This window comes from Anser brachyrhynchus (genome assembly GCF_964034855.1).
Source record: "Anser brachyrhynchus genome assembly, contig: SCAFFOLD_622, whole genome shotgun sequence".
NCBI lineage: Eukaryota > Metazoa > Chordata > Aves > Anseriformes > Anatidae > Anser > Anser brachyrhynchus.
In genome coordinates this window covers 1-20,847 of record NW_027663575.1, presented here as the reverse complement: position 1 = coordinate 20,847, position 20,847 = coordinate 1, and the positions used below count along the sequence as shown (strand labels likewise).

At 69.7% G+C, this 20,847-nt stretch overlaps 2 protein-coding genes and 2 long non-coding RNA genes across 7 annotated transcripts; 2 read left to right on the top strand and 2 right to left on the bottom strand.

The window, feature by feature from the left end:
* Nucleotides 1–1,096: 1,096 nt before the first annotated feature.
* On the bottom strand, nucleotides 1,097–8,226 carry LOC308187222 (red-sensitive opsin). Of its 2 annotated transcripts, none has more exons than XM_080609390.1 (6): nucleotides 6,709–8,226; nucleotides 5,142–5,438; nucleotides 4,121–4,289; nucleotides 3,340–3,505; nucleotides 2,265–2,504; nucleotides 1,097–1,232 (listed from the first exon to the last, which is right to left on the bottom strand). In XM_080609390.1, exons 1-6 carry the CDS (start codon nucleotides 6,812–6,814, stop codon nucleotides 1,119–1,121), a joined length of 1,092 nt encoding a protein of 363 aa, XP_080465516.1. In that variant the 5' UTR covers nucleotides 6,815–8,226; the 3' UTR covers nucleotides 1,097–1,118. The 2 variants fall into 2 exon arrangements, with proteins under 2 accessions (XP_080465516.1, XP_080465517.1); XM_080609391.1 differs by lacking the exon at nucleotides 6,709–8,226 and adding an exon at nucleotides 5,545–5,578 and having other exon boundaries at nucleotides 5,142–5,469.
* Nucleotides 8,227–9,391: 1,165 nt separating this feature from the next.
* Nucleotides 9,392–16,246, bottom strand: LOC308187221 (blue-sensitive opsin). 3 transcript variants are annotated; one of them, XM_080609389.1, is made up of 5 exons: nucleotides 15,724–16,246; nucleotides 14,145–14,313; nucleotides 13,894–14,059; nucleotides 10,877–11,116; nucleotides 9,392–9,651 (listed from the first exon to the last, which is right to left on the bottom strand). In XM_080609389.1, exons 1-5 carry the CDS (start codon nucleotides 16,106–16,108, stop codon nucleotides 9,523–9,525), a joined length of 1,089 nt encoding a protein of 362 aa, XP_080465515.1. In that variant the 5' UTR covers nucleotides 16,109–16,246; the 3' UTR covers nucleotides 9,392–9,522. The 3 variants fall into 3 exon arrangements, with proteins under 3 accessions (XP_080465515.1, XP_080465513.1, XP_080465514.1); XM_080609387.1 differs by lacking the exon at nucleotides 9,392–9,651 and adding an exon at nucleotides 10,204–10,511 and having other exon boundaries at nucleotides 10,635–11,116; XM_080609388.1 differs by lacking the exon at nucleotides 9,392–9,651 and having other exon boundaries at nucleotides 10,369–11,116.
* On the top strand, nucleotides 10,097–12,884 carry LOC308187223. The gene is made up of 4 exons (XR_013944528.1): nucleotides 10,097–10,147; nucleotides 10,914–11,139; nucleotides 11,825–11,947; nucleotides 12,316–12,884. It is a non-coding gene; the product is annotated as an uncharacterized lncRNA (long non-coding RNA).
* A 2,137-nt stretch (nucleotides 16,247–18,383) lies between the features above and the next one.
* Nucleotides 18,384–19,683, top strand: LOC308187224. Its single transcript, XR_013944529.1, has 3 exons — nucleotides 18,384–18,474; nucleotides 18,879–19,478; nucleotides 19,572–19,683. It is a non-coding gene; the product is annotated as an uncharacterized lncRNA (long non-coding RNA).
* Nucleotides 19,684–20,847: the final 1,164 nt, after the last annotated feature.

The window sequence follows — 20,847 nt, the reverse complement described above, 5'->3', positions numbered from 1 at the left end:
CTGGGATGGACTGGGAAGGGATGATGGGGGGGTGTAGGGGGGGCACTTGGGGGGAACTGGGAGGGACTGGGGGGGGCTGGAAGGGACTGGGGAGACTGGGAGGGACTCAGAGCACTGGATAGGGGTGATGGGGGGGATTGGGAGGGACTGGGGGGGACTGGGAGCACTGGGACAGAGTGATGGGGGGAGTGGGGGGCGCCGGGAGTACTGGGAGGGACTGGGAGCACTGGCGGGGTGGTTATGGGAAGGACTGGGCGCACTGGGAGGGCACTGGGAGGACTGGGGGGGACTGGGTGGGATATGTGGAAACTGGGGGGCACTGGGAGGACTGGGGGGGGGCACTGGGCGGGACTGGGGGGGGGCACTGGGCGGTTCCGGCCGTACTGGGAGCCCCAAACTGGTGCCCCCCCCCCCCAGGTGCTGAGCCCGTCGCTGAGCCCCGCGGAGCTGGCGCAGATCCTGCGGGAGCTGCTGGAGCTCTACGGCACCGACAGCGCCGGGGGGGGCGCGGCGGGGTGCAGCCACGGCTAATGAAGGGCTCCCGGCGGGGCCTTAACGAGAAACCGCTAATTAGAGGCGTTAATTGGGCCGGGAACCGCCCCCCCCCCCCCCGCCGGGCGCCGTTCCCGCCCTTTTCCCTCAGCACGCGCCGTTCCCGCCCTTTTCCCTCAGCACGCGCCGTTCCCGCCCTTTTCCCTCCGGGCGGCGCGCGCCGCTCCCGCCCTTTTCCCAGCCAATCGCCGCCCTCCGCCCGCTTCCCGCTCGCCCCGCCTCGGCCAATCACCGCGCGGCATCCTCCCGCCGCGCCGATTGGAGGAGGCGCCTCCTCCCTCCCTCCCTCCCTCCCTCCGCGGGAGGGCGGGGCCTCGCGGAGACGGACAGCCCCGCTCGCCAACCGCCGCGCGGCGCGCCGGAGCGCCGCTCCCCCATTGGCCGCGGGCTACAGAAGGTCCGAGCCTTTATTGGCTACAGCGGGGGCGGGGCTGTACAGGGGGGCGGGGCGTTGCCGCGGCGACGGCGGGGCGGGAAGCGGGGCGGTAACCATGGCGACGGCCGCGGCCTAGTCGGCGGCCTAGGCCCCGGAGCGGGCCCCGGAGGCGGCGCCGCCGGCCCCGGCCCTACGCGGGCGCCACGGAGGAGCTGGAGACGGAGGAGACCTCGGTGCGGGACGCGGACACCTCGGAGCCGTCGTCAACCTTGCGGCCGAACAGCTGCAGGATGCAGTTACGGAACTGCGCGGCGGGGGGAAACGGGGGGGGTCAGGGGCGCGGCGGGGCCCGCGGCCTGGCCCGTGGCGGCCCCACAGCCCCCAGCCCCGCACCGAGCCCCACAACAACCCACGGCGGCCCCATGGCAGCCCCACACCGTGCCCCACACGTCCCTGCCCCACAGCCCGTGTCCTGGCCCCACGTCCCTCAGCCCGGCCCCACAACAACCCGTGGCAGCCCCACAGCCCTCAGCCCCACAGCCCCCTGCCCTACACCGTGCCCCACAGCCCCCTGCCCCACATCCTGTCTTCCATCCCAGCCCCACGTCCTGCGTCGTGGCCCCACGGCCCCCAGCCCCACACCATGCCCCACACAGCCCATGGCAGCCCCACAGCCTGCCCCACGCCCCCCAGCCCCATTCCTCATCCCACCCGACACCCCCCAGCCACACCCCACACCCAGCCCCATATCCCCCAGCCCCACAGTCCACCCCACGCCCCCCATCCCGCCCCACGCCCCCCAGCCCCATTCCCCAGCCCACCCCGCATCTCCCAGCCCCACCCCACAACCAACCCCACATCTCCCAGCCCCACATCCCACACCCCCCATCCTGCGCCACACCCCCCAGCCCCACACCCTGCCCCACAGCCCACCCCACACCCCCCAGCACCATTCCCCAGCCCACCCCACATCTGCCAGCCCCACCCCACACCCTGCCCCACATCCCCCAGCCCCACAGCCTGCCCCACACCCCCCAGCCCCCTTCCCCATCCCACCCCACATCCCCCAGCCCCACACCTGGCCCCCCAGCCCCATTCCCCATCCCGCCCCACGCCCCCCATCCCGCCCCACGCCCCCCAGCCCCATTCCCCATCCCGCCCCACGCCCCCCATCCTGCCCCATGCCCCCCATCCCGCCCCACGCCCCCCAGCCCCATTCCCCATCCCGCCCCACGCCCCCCATCCCGCCCCACACCCCCCACCCCCACTCCCCATCCTGCCCCACGCCCCCCAGCCCCCCATCCCACCCCACACCCCCGCCCCGCGCCCCGCGCACCTGGCGGTTCATGAAGACGTAGATGATGGGGTTGTAGATGGTGGCGCTCTTGGCGAAGTAGGCGGGCAGCGCGGCCGCCAGCGGGTGGAAGGCGTAGCCGGGGTTGGCGGCGGCGAAGCAGGCGAAGCAGGTGTAGGGCCCCCAGCAGAGGCAGTAGGCCGCGATCATCACCACCACCATGCGCGACACCTCCTTCTCCGCCTTCTGCGTCGACTCCGACTCCTTCTGCTGCGCCGCCACCTGCGGGGGGGGCCGGGGGGGTCAGGGGGGGGTTAATGGGGCTGGGGGGGGTCAATGGGGCTGGGGGGGGTTGATGGGGGTCAATGGGGTGTGGGGGTGTCGGTGGGGCTGGGGGGTGTCGGTGGGGCTGGGGGGAGTCAGTGGGGCTGGGGGGGCAGTGGCGCTGGGGGGGGGTTAATGGGGCTGGGGGGGTTAATGGGGTGGGGGTGGGGTCAATGGGGTGTGGGGGGGGTCAATGGGGATGGGGGGCAGGGGGGCTGGGGGGGTCGGTGGGGCTGGGGGGAGCTGGGGATGGGGGGGTCAATGGGGCTGGAGGGGGTGGGGGGGTCTGGGGGAGTCAATGGGGCTGGGGGGCAGCGGGGGAGAGCAGGGGGGTCAGTGGGGCTGGGGGGGGTCGGTGGGGCTGGGGGGCAGTGGGACAGGGAGGGAGGGAGGGGGATCAGGGGGGCAGGGGGGCGGGAGGGGATCAGTGGGGGGGGAGAGAAGAAGGGGGTCAGTGGGGCAGGGGGGGTCAGTGGGGCAGGAAGGGAGGGCTCGGGGGCAGTGGGGTGGGAGGGGATCAGTGGGGGGGGGAAGTGGGGCAGGAAGGGGGTCAGTGGGGCAGGGGGGGATCAGTGGGGGGGGGTCAGTGGGGCAGGAAGGAGAGGATGGGGGTCAGTGGGGTGGGGGGGGTCAGTGGGGCAGGAAGGGGGGGCTCAGGGGCAGTGGGGCGGGAGGGGATCAGTGGGGCAGGGAGGGCAGCGGGGCGCGGATCGGGGTCAGGAAGGAATCAGTGGGGCCGGGAGGGGCTGGGGGTCCTGGGGGGGTCCCGGGGGGGTCCCTGGGGGGGGCTCACCGCGCGGATGGCGAGCCAGACTTGCAGGTAGCAGAGCACGATGATGGCGAGGGGGAAGAAGCAGCAGGTGAGCATCAGCACCACCATGTAGGACTGCACGCCCGGGTCCGAGCTGCCGCTGAACACGTCGGGGCCGCACGACGTCTTCAGCCCGTGGGGCCAGTACCTGCGCGGGGCGCGTGGGGCCGTGGGGCAGCTGTGGGGCGGCTGTGGGGCACGGGGTGGCCGTGGGGTGGCCGTGGGGTGGCTATGGGGCGGCTGAGGGACACGGGGCGGCCGTGGGGCGGCTGTGGGGCAACCATGGGGCGGCTGTGGGGTGGTTCTGAGGTGGCTATGGGGCAGCTATGGGGCACAGGGTGGCTGTGGGGCAGCTATGGGGCAGCTATGGGGCATGGAGCGGCTATGGGGCAGCTGTGGGGTGGCTATGGGGTGGCTATGGGGCACGGGGTGGCTCTGAGGTGGCTCTGGGGTGGCTATGGGGCAGCTATGGGGCGGCTATGGGGCACGAGGTGGCCATGGGGTGGTTCTGAGGTGGCTATGGGGCAGCTATGGGGTGCAGGGTGGCTATGGGGCAGCTATGGGGTGCCTATAGGGTGGCTGTGGGGTGGCTATGGGGCACGGTGTGACCATGGGGTGGCTGTGAGGTGGCTATGGGGCGTGGGGTGGCCATGGGGCAGCCATGGGGTGCCCGTGGGGCGGCTGTGAGGCAGCTGTGGGGCAGGACAGCTGTGGGGCAGGCTATGGGGTGGCTATAGGGCGGCCGTGGGGCAGCCCCCCCCACCTGCTCCAGCCGAAGATGGGCGGCGCGGTCCAGGCGCAGGACCAGAGCCAGGAGAAGAGGATCCCGGCCACCGCCAGCCGCCCGTCGAACTTGACGTTGCCGAAGGGCTTGCACACCACGAACCAGCGCTCCCACGAGATGATGGCCAGCGACCACAGCGCCGTGATGCCTGCGGGGCGGCCCGCGGCGCTGCCACCCACGGCGCTGCGACCCACGGCGCGCGGACCCACGGCGCGGGGACCCACGGCGCAGGGACCCACGGCACTGCCACCCACGGCGCGCGGACCCGCGGTGCGTGCCCCCCCCCCCCGTGGCTGTGCTGCCTCGCTCCCTGCCCCACATCTGGGCCCCACGGCGCTCTGTGTGCCCGTTCCTGGCCCCACATCCCTGAGGTCCCGCGGCTCCCGGCCCCACAGCTCTCAGCGCCCTGTGGGTCCCAGCCCCACATTTCCCAGCCCCACGTCTCCCACTCCTCTACTTCCCAGCCCCACGCCTCTCTGCCCCACAGCTTCCAGCCCCACGTTTTCCAGCCCCACTTCTCCCAGCGCCCCACAGCTCCCAGCCCCTTCATTCCCAGTGTCCCAAAACTTCTTGCTCCCAGTGCCCCACATTTCCCAGCCCCACACCCCCCAGTGCCCCACATTTCCCAGCCCCACACCTCCCAGTGCCCCATTTCCCAGCCCCACACCCCCCAGCCCCACATCTCCCAGCCCCACATCTCCCAGCCCCACACCTCCCAGTGCCCCATTTCCCAGCCCCACACCTCCCAGTGCCCCACATCTCCCAGCCCCACACCTCCCAGTGCCCCATTTCCCAGCCCCACACCCCCAGCCCCGCATCTCCCAGCCCCACACCTCCCAGTGCCCCATTTCCCAGTCCCACACCCCCAGCCCCACACCTCCCAGTGCCCCACACCTCCCAGTGCCCCATTTCCCAGCCCCACACCCCCCAGCCCCACACCCCCAGTGCCCCACATTTCCCAGCCCCACACCCCCCCCCTCTCCCCGCCCCCCCCTCTCACCGCAGGCGGACACGGTGTAGCCCTCGACGACGCAGAGCGGGTGGCCCAGCACGAAGTACCCCGAGATCTGGTTGATGACGCTGATGGTGCTGGCGATCACCGTCTCGCCCAGGTCGGCCACGGCCAGGTTGACCAGGATCCAGTTGAGGGGGTGCCGCAGCTTCTTGAACTTCCAGGTGGCCACCAGCACCAGCCCGTTGGTGAACACCGACGCCACCACCACGAAGATCATCCACAGCGACGTCAGGTTGTACACCCAGCGCGGCGCGATGTGGTAGTTGGGGCCCTCGAACGGACCTGCGGCGGCACCGCGTCACGACCGGGTGACGCCGGGGTGACGCCGGCACCGGGTGATGCCGACACCGGGTGACACCAATACTGGGTGACGCTGGAACCGGGTGGCACCGGCACCGGGTGACACCAGCACTGGGTGATACCGGCACCAGGTGACACTGGAACCGGGTAGCACCAGCACCGGGTGACACCAGCACCGGGTGACACCAACACCGGGTGACACACATACTGGGTAGCACCAGTACCGGGTGACACTGGTGCCAGGTGACACTGGAACCAGGCAGCACCAGCACCAGGTAACACCGGCACCGGGTGACACCAGCAACGGGTGACGCTGGCACCGGGTGACACCAACACCGGGTGACACCAATACCGGCTGGCACCGGCACCAGGTGACACCGATACTGGGTGACACCAGCACCGGGTGACACCGCCAATGGGGAACCACGCCACCGGGTGACACGGCCACCGGGTGACACTGGCACTGGGTGACACCATCAATGGAGAACCATGCAACTGGGTGACACCACCACCGGGGAACTGGGTGACACCGACACCAGGTAACACCGGCACCGGGTGACACCAGCACCGGGTGACGTGCCCGCCAAGTGACACCGGCACCAGGGAACCACACCACCGGGTGACACGGCCACCGGGTGACACTGGCACTGGGTGACACTGGCAGTGGAGAACCACGCAACCGGGTGACACGGCCACTGAGTGACACCGGCACCGGGGAACCACGGAACCGGGTGACACCGGCACCAGGTGACACCGGCACCAGGGAACCACGCAACCGGGTGACACGGCCACTGAGTGACACCGGCACCGGGGAACCACGGAACCGGGTGACACCGGCACCAGGTGACACCGGCACCAGGGAACCACGCAACCGGGTGACACGGCCACTGAGTGACACCGGCACCGGGGAACCACGGAACCGGGTGACACCGGCGCCAAGTGACACCGGCACCAAGTGACACCAGCGCTGGGTGACACCAGCACCAGGGAACCACGCAACCAGGTGACATGGCCACCGAGTGACACTGGCACCGGGGAACCACGGAACCCGGTGACACCAGCGCCAAGTGACACCGGCACCGGGGAACCACGCAACCGAGTGCCACCACCACCAGGTAAGGCCACCACCGAGTGCCACGACCACCAGATAACGCCACCGCCGGGTGCCACCACCACCAGGCAAGGCCACCGCCGGGTGCCACGGCCACCAGGCAAGGCCACCGCCGCCGCCGCCCGCCCGCGCCGCGCTCACCGCGGGTGTTGTTGCTGTTGGTGTAGGTGAAGACGCTGTCCCGCGTCGTGTCCTCGTCCTCGTGCCGCCGGCGCGCGGCGAACGCCGCCTCCCAGCCCGCCGCCATGGTGCTGCCGCCGCCGGGGGGCGCCGGGGCCGCTCTTATCCCCCCCCTCGGATTACCCGGCCCCCCCCCCAGCCCCCCCCCGCGCCCCCTGATCCCTTAATTGGGGGCGGGGGGGGGGGGGGCAGCGGCCCCGCGTCACCCGGACGGGCCCGGGGTGACCGGGCTGAGGGCGGCCGCTAATCCCAAGGGACGGGCGGGGGGCTCGGCGCTATGGGGCTCGACCCTATGGGGCACGCCATGGGGTGGACGGCAGCCCCACGTGGTTGGGGGGCTCAGCCCTATGGGGCATGATCCTATGGGGCATGCTGTGGGGCAGCCTGCAGCCCCACATGGTTGGGGGGCTCGGCCCCATGGAGCTCGATCCCATGGGGCTCGGCGCTGTGGGGCTCGGCGCTGTGGGGCACGCCATGGGGTGGGCGGCAGCCCCATGTGGTTGGGGGGCTCGGCCCTATGGGGCTCGGCCCTATGGGGCTCGATCCTATGGGGCTCAGCGCTGTGGGGCTCGGCGCTATGGGGCTCGACCCTATGGGGCACGCCATGGGGTGGGCGGCAGCCCCATGTGGTTGGGGGGCTCGGCCCTATGGGGCACGATCCTATGGGGCACGCTGTGGGGCAGCCAGTAGCCCCACATGGTTGGGGGGCTTGACCCTATGGGGCTCGGCGCTATGGGGCTCGGCCCTATGGGGCACGCCGTGGGGCAGCCTGCAGCCCCACACGGTTGGGGAGCCCGGCGCTATGGGGCACGCCATGGGGTGGCCTGCATGGTTGGGGGGCACAGCCCCATAGGATGCTCTACAGCGGGCATTCTGCTCTGCCCCATAGCGGGGCTCCAGCCCCACTTCTGCCCCATAGCGAGACTCCCACCCCCCTCCTGCCCCACTCCTGCCCCATAGCGGGGCTCCAGCCCCCCTCCCGCCCCACAGCGTCCGCCGTGGGTCCCCGCGGTTACATCATGGGGGGCACCGGCACGGGGCCAAGTAGGGCGGGGGGGGGGGGGGGAAGGGGGGGGCGCCCCCGGCCCCCAGCCCCCTTAAAAATAGCCCAAAGCCCTCATTAGCAATTAGGGGATTAACGAGGGGCCCCGAGGCGGGGGCCGCCCCACGGCTGCCGTGGGGCGCTGCCCCTAATCCCGCCGCGCCCCCCCCTAATCCGGGGATTTTCGGGGTCGCCCCGGGGGAGCGCGATTAGGGGGGGGCAGGGGCCGCCGTAATCTGGAGGCGCGGAAAAGGGGGAGCCCGGCCGGGCACGGGGAGAGCGGTGGGGCGGCCGCCGGGGCGCCGTGGGGTGGCCGTGGGGCAGGGGCCGTGGGGCGCTGTGGGGCGGGGTCCGTGAGCCCCCCCCCAGGTGCTCTCCCCACGGCGCCCCGAGGGCCCGGAGATGGAGGCAGATAAGTGCTGGGGGGTGTGGGGAGATGTGGGGCGCTATGGGTCAATGATGGTTGTGGGGCGCTGTGGGGTGGGGGCGGTTGTGGGGTGATGTAGGGCAGGGGGGGTTGTGGGGTGATGGCGGTTGTGGGGCGCTGTGGGGCTGGCTGAGTGCCATGGGGAGATGGGCGCTGTGGGGCAGGGGTGGTTGTGGGGTGCTATGGGTCAATGGTGGTTGTGGGGTGCTGTGGGGTGGGGGTGGTTGTGGGGCGATGTGGGGCTGGCTGGGTGCCATGGGGAGATGGGAGTTGTGGGGCGCTATGGGGCAGGAGGGGTTGTGGGGCGCTATGGGTCGATGGTACTTGTGGGGTGCTGTGGGGTGGGGGTTATTGTGGGGTGCTGTGGGGCGGGGGTGGTTGTGGGGTGCTATGGGTCGATGGTGGTTGTGGGGTGCTGTGGGGCGGGGGTGGTTGTGGGGCGCTATGGGGCAGGGGTGGCTGCGGGGCGCTGTGGGGCTGGCTGGGCGCTGTAGGGTGTTGGCGGCTATGGGGCGCTGTGGGGCTGGATCCCTTACGGGGCTCTATGGGGCGAGGGGGGGGCACCCATGGGGCGGCTGCGGGGCCGCTGTGGGGCAGGGAACCCGCGGGGCCAACCCGTGCCCCACAGGGGAGCCGCGGGACCCATGGGACGCGTGGGGGGGGGGCGACGCTGTGGGGCTGTGGGTCCTGTGGGGCAGCTGTGGGGCAGCCGTGGGTCCTGTGGGGCTCCATGGGGCAGCCGTGGGGCAGCCGTGGGTCCCGTGGGGCAGCCGTGGGGCAGCCGTGGGTCCTGTGGGGCTCCGTGGGGCAGCCGTGGGTCCTGTGGGGCGCCGTGGGGCCGTGCCCGCCGTGGGGCCGTGCGGCAGGAATTCCGCTAGTTCTGAACTGTCCCTGCCGCGAGCTCACTACTAGCAGAACTCGGCCGCGCGGCCCCCCCCGCCGTGGGGCGCCCCACACCGCCCCCCCCCCACACCCCACACCCCCCCCCCACCGCCCCCCAACAAACACCTGTGGGGCCGGGGGCTGCGTCTCCAGCCTTTAATGCCGCGGGGGTTATGTACAACGGGGGGGGGGGGGGGGGGGCTGCCCCACGGCGGGCGCCCCACGCTTGGGGGGCGGCCGCAGCCCCACGCTGCTGGGGGGGAGCCTGGGGTGTGGGGCTGGGGCTGGGCCCACCGTGGGGCAGGGCTCGCCGTGGGGCAGGGCTCGCCGTGGGGCAGGGCTCGCCGTGGGGCAGGGCCCGCCGTGGGGCAGGGCTCGCCGTGGGGCAGAGCTCGCCGTGGGGCAGGGCCCGCCGTGGGGCAGCCTACGCGGGCGAGACCTGGCTGGAGGAGACGGAGGAGACCTGGGTGGCCTGCGAGGAGCCCGAGACGTCGTCCTCGTCCCCGAAGGGGCTCCTCCCGCAGAACACCAGCTTCAGCATGCACGAGCGGAACTGCGGGCACCGCACCCAGCCCCACGTCACCCGCGGCACCGCCACCCACGGAGGCACCGCGACCCACGGGGGCACCACGACCCATAGAGGTACTGCGACCCGTAGGGGCACCGCGACCCATGGAGGCACCGCGACCCATGGAGGCACCGCGACCCATGGAGGTAACGCGACCCATAGGGGCACCGCGACCCATAGAGGCACCGCAACCCATAGAGGTAACGCGACCCATAGAGGTACCGTGACCCATAGCAACGCTGTGACCCATAGGGGCACCGTGACCCACAGCCGCTCCACAACCCATAGCGGCTCCGTGACCCATGGAGGTACTGAGACCCACAGCAGCGCCACGACCCATAGAGGTACCGCAACCCGTAGAGGCACTGTGACCCACGGCACTGTGACCCATACCGACACCGCGACCCATAGCAACACCATGACCCACAGCACCACGACCCATAGCGGCACCGTGACCCACAGCAGCTCCGAGACCCACAGGGTGACCCTGGCCCGGTGGGGTGGCCCCTACTGGTGTCGTTGGGGGGGACTGGGAGGACTGGGAGGGACTGGGGGGGGCTGGGAGGGGCTGGGGGGACTGGGGCATGTCATGGGGATGTCAGTGGGGGGTTGCTGGGGTCTTACTGGGAGCGACTGAGTGCTACTGGGACCTCACTGCGTGCTGCTGGGATCTTACTGGGCTCTTACTGGGTGTCAGTGGGAGCTTACTGGGCTCACTGCGTGCTGCTGGGACCTTGCTGGGTGCCACTGGGAGTGACTGGGTGCTCTGGGACCTCACTGGGACCTTACTGGGTGTCACTGGGACCTTACTGGGTGTCACTGGGAGTAACTGGGTGCCCTGGGACCTCACTGGGACCTTCCTGGGTGCCCTGGGACCTAACTGGGGCCTTACGGGGTGTCACTGAGACCTTACTGGGTGTCACTGGGAGTAACAGGGTGTCACTGGGAGTAACTGGGTGCCTTGGGACCTTACTGGGTGCTGCTGGGACCTTACTGGGCTCTTAATGGGTGCTGCTGGGACCTTACTGGGTACCACTGGGAGTAACTGGGTGTCGTGGGACCTCATTGGGTGCTGCTGGGCGCCACCCCCAGCCTGCCCCCACCCCGTTAACCCTGCCCCATTAGACCCGCCCCCATTTGACCACGCCCCATTTGACCACGCCCCTTTAGGCCCCGCCCCTTTAGGCCCCGCCCCCGCGGCCCCGCCCACCTGCTTGTTCATGAGGACGTAGATGACGGGGTTGTAGACGGTGGAGGACTTGGAGAAGACGGAGGGCACGGAGGCCAGCCCCACCTCGAAGCTGCGCCCGCGGTGCGTCACCACCCAGAGCGCGAAGGCCGTGTAGGGCGCCCAGCAGAGCAGGAAGCCCAGCACCATCACCACCACCATCTTGGTCACCTCGCGCTCCGCCTTCTGCGTGCTGGCCGACTGCTCCTGCTGCCGCGCCACCTGCCGCGGGCGGGACGGCAACGGTAAGGCGCGGGGCGTGACGTCATTGACGTGGGGCGTGACGTCATTGACATACAGGGTGACGTCACTGACGTGGGGCGTGACGCCGTTGACATACAGTGTGACGCCGTTGACGTGGGGCGTGACGTCACTGACGTGGGGCGTGACGCCGTTGACATACAGCGTGATGCCGTTGACGTGGGGCGTGGCGTTGTTGATGTGGGGCAGGGCGTCATTGACGTGGGGCGTGACGTCATTGACACACGGTGTGACGTCATGGACGTGGGGCATGACGTCACTGACATGGGGCGTGACATCATTGACATGGGGCATGACGTCATTGACATACAGCGTGACGTCACTGACGTGGGGTGTTACATCACTGACACGGGGCGTGACGTCATTGACATACAGTGTGACGTCATTGACGTGGGGCGTGACGTCATTGACGTGGGGCAGGGCGGTGTCGAAGTGGGGCAGGGCGGCGTCAATGTGGGGCATGACATCACTGACGTGGGGCGTGACGTCATTGACATACAGCGTGACATCATTGACGTGGGGCAGGGCGTCGTTGACGTGGGGCAGGGTGTCGTTGACATGGGGCATGACGTCACTGACATGGCACATGACATCATGGGTGTGGGGTGTGACATCATTGACGTGGGGCAGGGTGTCACTGACGTGGGGCGTGACATCATTGACATACAGCGTGACGTCATTGACATGGGGCAGGGCATCGTTGACGTGGGGCGTGACGTCACTGACACACAGTGTGGTGTCATCGATGTGGGCTGTGACATCATCGGCGTGGGGCGTGACATCATCGATAAGGTACGGCACAGGGCGTCGTTGGCGTGGGGCGTGACGTCATCGATATGGGATGGGACGCCATTTACATGGGGGTGACGTCATTGACCGGGGGGTGACGTCATTGACCGGGGGGTGACGTCATTGCCAGGGAGTGGGACACTGACACAAGGTGTGACGTCATCGAGCAGGGGGTGACGTCACTGATGTGGGAGGGAGCATCCCTGCCACGGGGTGGGGCGTCACTGGTGCGGGATGTGACGTCACTGCTGTGGGATGTGACGTCATCGTGATGGGGAGGGGACCTCATTGCTTGGGGACACGCGGGGACGTGACATCAGCACCGTGGGGGCGTGACGTCATTGCCACCGGATGTGACATCATCACCGCAGGGAGGTGGCGGCAGGGACGTGGGGACACGCGGGGACGTGACGTCATTATCATAGGGACATGACATCAGCGCCACAGGGGCGTGACATCATCACCGCGGGGGCACGGTGTCACCACCCTCGGGTCACGTGGGGCCGTGACGTCATGACAGGGGAAGTGACGTCATCACCGCGGGGACGTGACATCACCACCGCGGGCACAAGGGGAAGTGACGTCACCACGGGGACGCCCTGAGACAGCGCCACCGGCACTGGGGCCGTGACGTCACAGCGATGACGTCACAGCGATGACATCACAGCCATGATGTCACAGTGATGACGTCACGGCAATGACATCACAGCCATGATGTCATAGCGATGACGTCACCGGTGTCCCCCCACCTCCCCAATAAAGGCCCCGGCACCGCCCCCGCCTCCGTCTGGGTCGGGGCCGCGCCACGCGCGGGGGGCACGGGGCGGGGGGTGCCTGGGGACAGCCAATGGCAGGCGGGGACACCCCGGGGACAGCCAATGGCAGCCAGCGATGCCCCCATGTCCCCCAGCGACCCCTAACGGCACCCCAGTGGTGCCCCAGTGACTCCCAATGGTGCCCCATGACCCCAAGGGCACCCCAGTGCCCCCAGTGACCCCCAGCGGCCCCCCAGTGACCCCCGCTGGCACCCCATGGCTCCCAGCGACCCCCAGGGACACCCCAGTGACCCCAAGGGCTCCCAGTGACACCCAGTGGCGCCCCATGGTGCTCAGGAACCCCCAGTGGTGCCCCGTGATCCCCCAGTGACACCCCCATGACACCCAGTGACCCCCCCAATGATGCCCCAATGACACCCAACCAGCCCCAATGACTCCCAATGACACCCAATGACCCCCCAGTGACACCCAATGGCCGCCCAATGACCCCCAATGACCCCCAACCAGCCCCAATGACACCCAATGACCTCCCAGTGACACCCAACGAGCCCCAATGACACCCAATGACCTCCAACCAGCCCCAATGACCCCCCAGTGACACCCAATGGCCACCCAATGACTCCCAATGACCCCCAATGACCCCCAACCAGCCCCAATGACACCCAATGACCCCCCAGTGACACCCAACCAGCCCCAATGACCCCCCAATGACACCCAATGACCCCCAACCAGCCCCAATGACACCCAATGACTCCCAATGACCCCCCAATGAACCCCAACAAGCCCCAATGACCCCCAGTTGACTCCCAATGAAGCCCAACGAGCCCCAACAAACCCCCAGTGACACCCCAGTGACTCCCAATGAGCCCCAACGACACCCAGTGACCCCCAACCAGCCCCAGTGACACCCAATGACCCCCCAGTGACACCCAATGGCCCCCCAACGAACCCCAACCAGCCCCAATGACCCCCAATGACCCCCAGTGACACCCAACCAGCCCCAATGACACCACCAATGACACCCAATGACTCCCAGTGACACCCAACCAGCCCCAATGACCCCCCAATGACACCCAATGACACCCAATGACTCCCAATGACCCCCAACCAGCTCCAAAGACCCCCCAGTGACCCCCCCCAGTGACCCCCCCGCACCCCCCCGGCGGCACTCACGGCGCGCAGCGTGATGAGCAGGCGCCCGTAGGAGAAGACGATGATGGCGAGGGGCACGCCGAAGCAGAAGCAGAAGAGGAAGAGGACGTAGGACTCGTTGTTCCACTTGTTGCCCGTCGTGTACCAGTCGGGGCCGCACGAGCACTGCAGCCCCTCGGGGATGTACCTGGGGGCGGCGACGGCCACGCTGGCACCGGCCCTGCGCCCCCCACCCCCGCGGTGCCCCCCCTCCCCCCCCAGCCGGCCCCCACCTGCTCCAGCCGAAGAGCGGCGGCGCCGAGGCCACCAGCCCCAGCACCCAGGTGGCCGCGCAGCCCAGCACCGCGTGGCTGCCCCGGAAGGTGAAGTTGCCCAGGGGCTTGCAGATCACCAGGAAGCGCTCGAAGGCCACCACCGCCAGCGACCACAGGCTCACCATGCCTGCGGGCGGCACCGCGTCCTCCTGTGCCCGCGGCCCCGCGGCCCCATGGCCCCACGGCCCCATATCCCTGTGTCCCCGTGGCCCCATATCCCTACGTCCCCATGGCCCCGTAACCCTGTGTCCCCATGGCCCTATACCCATATGTCCCTGTGGCCCTATATCCATATGTCCCCACGGCCCCATATCCCTGTGGCCCTGTGGCCCTATATCCCTACGTCCCCATGGCCCCATATTCCTGTGTCCCCATGGCCCCATGTCCACGTCCCCCTGTCCCCAGTAGTCTCTGCATCCCCACGTCCCCACGCGCTGGTGTCCCCCGTGCCCCACATCCACACGGACCCAACGTCCCCACGCCCAACGTCCCCACACCCCCAAATTCCCCATGTCCTGATGTCCCCACACCCCGTGTCCCCACACCCCCAACGTCCCCACATCCCAACGTCCCCACATCCCCATGTCCCACACACCCAACACCCGATGTCCCCACGTCCCCACGTCCCCGCATCCATCCCAACGTCCCCGCATCCCCATGTCCCCGCGTTCTGCACACCCAGTGCCCCATGTCCCAACGTCCCCTTGTCCCCGCGTCCCAATGTCCCTGTGTCCCAATGTCCATCCCAATGTCCCTGCATCCCACACGCCCAATGTCCCAATGTCCCCATGTCCCAATGTCTGTCTCAATGTCCCCATGTCCCCGTGTCCCAATGTCCCCATGTCCAATGTCCCCACGTCCCCACGTCCCAATGCTCCATGTCCCAATGTCCCCACGTCCCACAAACCCAATGCCCCATGTCGCCACGTCCCAACGTCCCCATGTCCCAATGTCCCTGCATCCCAATGTCCCTGTGTCCCCACATCCCAACATCCCCGTGTCCCAACCTCCCTGCATCCAAATGTCCCAACCTCCCTGCGTCCCAGTGCCCCATGTCCCAATGTCCCTACATCCCAACGTCCCCGCGTCCCACGTACCCAATGCCCCACATCCCAATGTCACTGCATCCCAATGTCACCGCATCCCAACGTCCCCGTGTCTAACATCCCTGCGTCCCCACGTCCCAATGCCCTGTGTCCCAACGTCCCCGCGTCCCACACACCCAATGCCCCACGTCCCCGTGTCCCACATCCCCGTGTCCCAACGTCCCTGCACCCCAATGTCCCCGTGTCCCAATGTCCCCACGTCCCAACTCCCTCTGTCCCCGTGGCCCAGTGTCCCCGCACCCCAATGTCCCCGCGTCCCCACATCCCCGTGTCCCAACGTCCCCACATCCCAACGCCCTGTGTCCCCGTGTCCCAATGTCCCCGTGTCCCAACGTCCCCGCACCCCAACGTCCCTGTGTCCCAACGCCCTGCGTCCCAACGCCCTGCGTCCCTGCACCCCGACGTCCCCACGTCCCCGCGCCCCCCGCTACCTCCCAGGGTGGCGGCGAAGCCCTCGATCTTGCAGGCGGTGGGCCCCAGGGCGAAGTACATCTGGGAGAAGCTGTAGAAGGCGGTGGTGGAGCCGACGCAGATGACGAGGAGGTTGGAGACCGCCAGGTTGACCAGGATGTAGTTGAGGTGCGAGCGGAGCTTCTTGTACTTGGCGGTGCAGAAGATGGTGAGGCTGTTGATGGGCACCCCCAGCGCGATCAGCACGAACATGAACACCGACATCCCCCGGAAGACCCCCGGGCTGCCCAGGTGGGTCTGCGGCACCAGGAAGGGGCTGAGCGCCGTCAGGTTGGGCGCGTCCAGCGCCATCGGGATGTAGAAGTCCTCCGGGAGCTCGTCCCGCGCCGGCTGCGGCTGGCGCATGGCGGGGAGCGGGAGCGGGACGCGGGGAACGGGGGTGAAGACGGTGGGTGAGGATGAAGGCAGCGGGTGGGGGGTGAGGAAGACCAGTGGGGATGAAGGCTATGGATGGGGATGAAGACAACGGGTGGGGATGAAGACAACGGGTGGGGATGAAGACAGTGGTTGGGAATGAAGACGCAACAAATGGGGATGAAGACAACGGGCGGGGATGAAGACGAGCGGTAGGGATGAAGACTGCGGATCGGGATGAAGAGAACGGGGAGCGATGAAGACAATGGTTGGGGATGAAGAAGACCAGTGGGGATGAAGACAATGGGTAGGGATGAAGACAACGGTTGGGGATGAAGCCGACCGGTAGGGATGAAGACTGCAGATCGGGATGAAGACAACGGGGAGCGATGAAGACGCAGCAAATGGGGATGAAGACAAGGGTTGGGTTGAAGGCTACGGCTGGGGTTGAAGAAGACCGGTAGGGATGAAGACTGTGGATGGGGACGAAGACAATGGAGGGGGACGAAGACAACGGAGGGGAACGAAGACAACGGTTAGGGTTGAAGAAGACCGGTAGGGATGAAGACTATGGTTGGGGATGAAGGCGCACCAAATGGGGACGAAGACAACAGACGAGGATGAAGACAACGGTTGAGGAGGAAGACAACGGGTAGGGACGAGGACGCAACAAACTGGGATGAAGACAACGGACAGGGACGGAGGCAGCGGCGCGGGATGGAGGCGCAACGAAGGGCGATGAAGACAACGGGCGGGGACGAAGACGCGCGGTAAGGACGAAGCCCACGGGTGGGGACGAGGCCGCCCCAACGGGGGACGAAGGCGACGGCCGGGGACGAAGACCCCGCGGGTGGGCGGGCGGGGGGCCGGCGCGGGGCCCTTTATAGGGTGGGGGCCGGGGGGGGCGGGGGGGCGGGGGCCGGGCCCCCCCCCGGGGCTGAGCCCGCGGCCAAGCGGGGCTGAGCCGGGCTGAGCCGCCGCCGCGCCGGCCAAGCCGGGCTGAGCCGCCCCAAAGCCGCTTTGGGGGCTCCTAATCGCGCCCCAGCCCCGATTAGCGCCTGCTTGGGGGGGCGGGGGGGGCACCGGCCCCCCCCCCACACCCTCCCCGACCCCCCCCCCACCCCCAAATTGCCCCCAATCCCCTTTAATAGCCCCGTTCCCACCCGCACCCCACAATTCCTCCAGCGCCCCCCAAAATCCCGCTGCGGACCCCGAATTGTCCCAGTGCCGCCTGCGCCCCGAGGCCCCCTCCTGGCCCCCCCATTTTCCTCCCACGCCCCCAAATTCTGCCAAAACTCCCCCCCCGTGAACCCAAATCCCCCCAACTCCCCCCGTACCCCAAATCCCCCCATTTTCCCCCCAAACCACTCCAGACCCCCCCAAATCCCATTAACCCCCTGCACCCCAAATCCCCCCAGTTCCCCCCGTACCCCAAATCCCCCCATTTTCTCCCCAAACCACTCCAGACCCCCCCAAATCCCATTAACCCCCTGCACCCCAAATCCCCCCAAGTACCCCCCGCACCCCAAATCCCCCCAATTACCCCCCGCACCCCAAACCCCCCCCGCACCCCAAATTCCCCCCCCACCCCAAATCCCCCCATTAACCTCCACACCCCAAATCCCGCCCTTTTCCCCCAAAACCACTCCAGACCCCCCCCCAATCCCATTACCCCTCCCCCCGCACCCCAAATCCCCCCCACCCCAAATCCCCCCCACAACCCCAAAATCCCCCCATTTCTCCCCAACCCCCCCCCCAGACCCCCCCGTTGCCCCCCCAGGACTACACCTCCCGGCCTGCCCCGCGTCCCCCCCCCCCCGGTTGGGCCGAGCCCCCCCTAATCTCGTTAGCGGCCGGGTGTTAACGAGGCCGATCCGGGGGGATTAGGGCTAAATCGGGACCGGAGCTGAGCGATTACGGGGTGGGGGGCGCGGGACCCCCGGGGGGGGGCGAGGGGACGTCAGCGGGGGGGGGGGCAGAGGGTGGCAGCTGCTGGGGGGGGAATGGGGGGGCTGCGGGACCCATAAACCCCCGTGGGGGGGTCCCGGTGCCTATAAAGGTCTTGTGGGGGGGGTCCTGGTGCCCCTAAAGGTCTCATGGGGGGGTCCCGGTGACCCTAAAGCCCCCGAGGGTGGGTCCCGGTGCCCCTAAAGGCCCCGTGGGGGGGTCCTGGTGACCCTAAAGGCCCTGTGGGGGGGTCCCGGTGACCCTAAAGGCCCTGTGGGGGGGTCCCAGAGCCCCTAAAACCCCCATGGGGGGTCCCGGTGCCCCTAAAGCCCCCGAGGGGGGGTCCCGGTGATCCTAAAGCCCCCGTGGGGGGGTCCCGGTGACCCTAAAGGCCCCGTGGGGGGGTCCCGGTGCCCGTGGGGGGGGTCCCGGTGCCCCCAAAGCCCCCCCAGAGCCCCCTCGGTGCCCATAAAGCCCCTGTGGGGGTTCCGGGTGCCCGTGGGGTGGTCCCGGTGCCCACTCAGACCCCACAGGGGGGTCCCGGTGCCCCCAACCCCCTCCCAGAGCCCCCCCCGGTGACCCTAAAGGCCCCTTGGGGGACCTGGTGACCCTAAGGGACCCGTGTGGGGGTTCTGGTGACCCTAAAGCCCCCACGGGGGGGGTCCCGGTGACCCTTGGGGTCATCCTAGCGCCCCTAAAGGCCCCGTGGGGGGGTCCTGGTGACCCTAAAGGTTCCGTGGGGGAGTCCCGGTGCCCCTAAGAGCCCCGTGGGGGGGTTCCAGTGACCCTAAGAGCCCCCATGGGTGTGTCCCAGTGACCCTAAAGCCCCCAGGGGGGGTTCCGGTGACCCTTGGGGTCATCCTAGCACCCCTAACGGCCTTGTGGGGGGGTCCCAGTGCCCCTAAAGCCCCCGGGGGGGGTCCCGGTGCCCCTAAAGGCCCCGTGGGGGGGTTCTGGTGACCCTAAGAGCCCCGTGGGGGGGTCCCGGTGCCCCTAAAGCCCCCGAGGGGGGGTCCCGGTGCCCCTAAAGGCCCCGTGGGGGGGTCCCGGTGCCCCTAAAGGCCCCGTGGGGGGGTCCCGGTGCCCCTAAAGGCCCCGTGGGGGGGTCCTGGTGACCCTAAGAGCCCTGTGGGGGGGTTCCAGTGACCCTAAGAGCCCCCATGGGTGTGTCCCAGTGACGCTAAAGGCCTCGTAGGGGGGTCCCGGTGCCCCTAAAGCCCCCGTGAGGGTGTCCCGGTGACCCTTGGGGTCATCCTAGCGCCCCTAAATCCCCCGTGGGGGGGTCCCGGTGCCCCTAAAACCCCCGTGGGGGGGTCCCAGTGACCCTTGGGGTCATCCTAGCACCCCTAACGGCCTTGTGGGGGGGTCCCAGTGACCCTAAAGCCCCCCGGGGGGGGTCCCGGTGTCCCTAAAGGCTCCGTGAGGGGGTCCTGGTGACCCTAAGAGCGCCGTGGGGGGGTCCCGGTGCCCCTAAAGCCCCCGTGGGGGGGTCCCGGTGCCCCTAAAGGCCCCGTGGGGGGGTCCTGGTGACCCTAAGAGCCCTGTGGAGGGGTCCTGGTGACCCTTGGGGTCACCCTAGCGTCCCTAAAGCCCCTGGGGGGGGGTCCCGGTGCCCCTAAAGCCCTCGGGGGGGGGGTCCCGGTGACCCTTGGGGGTCATCCCAGCGCCCCTAAAGTCCCCGTGGGGGGGTCCCGGTGCCCCTAAAGCCCCCGAGGGGGGGTCCCGGTGCCCCTAAAAGCCCCGTGGGGGGGTCCCGGTGCCCCTAAAGCCCCCGAGGGGGGGTCCCGGTGCCCCTAAAGCCCCCGAGGGGGGGTCCCGGTGCCCCTAAGAGCCCCGTGGGGGGGTCCCGGTGACCCTTGGGGTCATCCTAGCGCCCCTAAAGGCCCCGTGGGGGGTCCCGGTGCCTCTAAAGTCCCTGTGGGGGGGGTCCCAGTGCCCCTAAAGCCCCCGAGGGGGGGTCCCGGTGACCCTTGGGGTCATCCTAGCGCCCCTAAAGGCCCCGTGAGGGGTCCTGGTGACCCTAAGAGCCCCGTGGGGGGGTCCCGGTGACCCTTGGGGTCATCCCAACGCCCCTAAAGCCCCTGAGGGGGGGTCCCGGTGCCCCTAAAGGCCCCGCGGGGGGGTCCCGGTGCCCCCGACCTCCCCCCAAAGCCCCCCCCGGTGCCCCTAAACGCCCCGCGGGGGGGTCCCGGTGCCCCCAGAGCCCCCCCCGAGCCCCCGTTAACGCCCCCCGGCCCCCCCCGGTTCCCCCTCGCCCCCCTCGGGGGGTTCCCAGAGCCCCCCCGGGCCCGTCCCGGTGCCCCCCCCCCCGCCCCCCGGTGCTGCGGGGCGTGGCCCGGGGGGGGGCGTGGCCCGGCCGGGGGGGGGGGCGTGTCCCGGCGGCCGTTGCGGCCGTTAAATTTCAAACCCGGCCCAGCCCCGCAGGGAGCGCGGCGCGCTGCCCCCTCCCCCCTCCCCTCCCCGCGGGGGCCGCGACGGGCGTCGCCGCCGCCCAATGGGAGCGCCGCGTCCCGGCCGCCGGCCAATCGCCCGCCGCGCGCGCTCCGCCGGCCCCGCCCCCCCGGCGGCGGGGTGGGGGGTGGGGGGGGGGCGCCGTAACTGACAGCGCTTCCCGCCAATTCCAACGGCCGCCGCCGCCGCGCGGGCCCCGCCCACGGGGGGCGCCCCGCCGGCCAATCGCCGCGCGGCGCCGCCTTGAGCGACGCGCCGCGGGGCCAATCGGCGCGCGGCGGGGGGGGGGGGGCCCGCTCCGGGTTTCCTCCTCGGCTCGGTTCGGGCCCCCC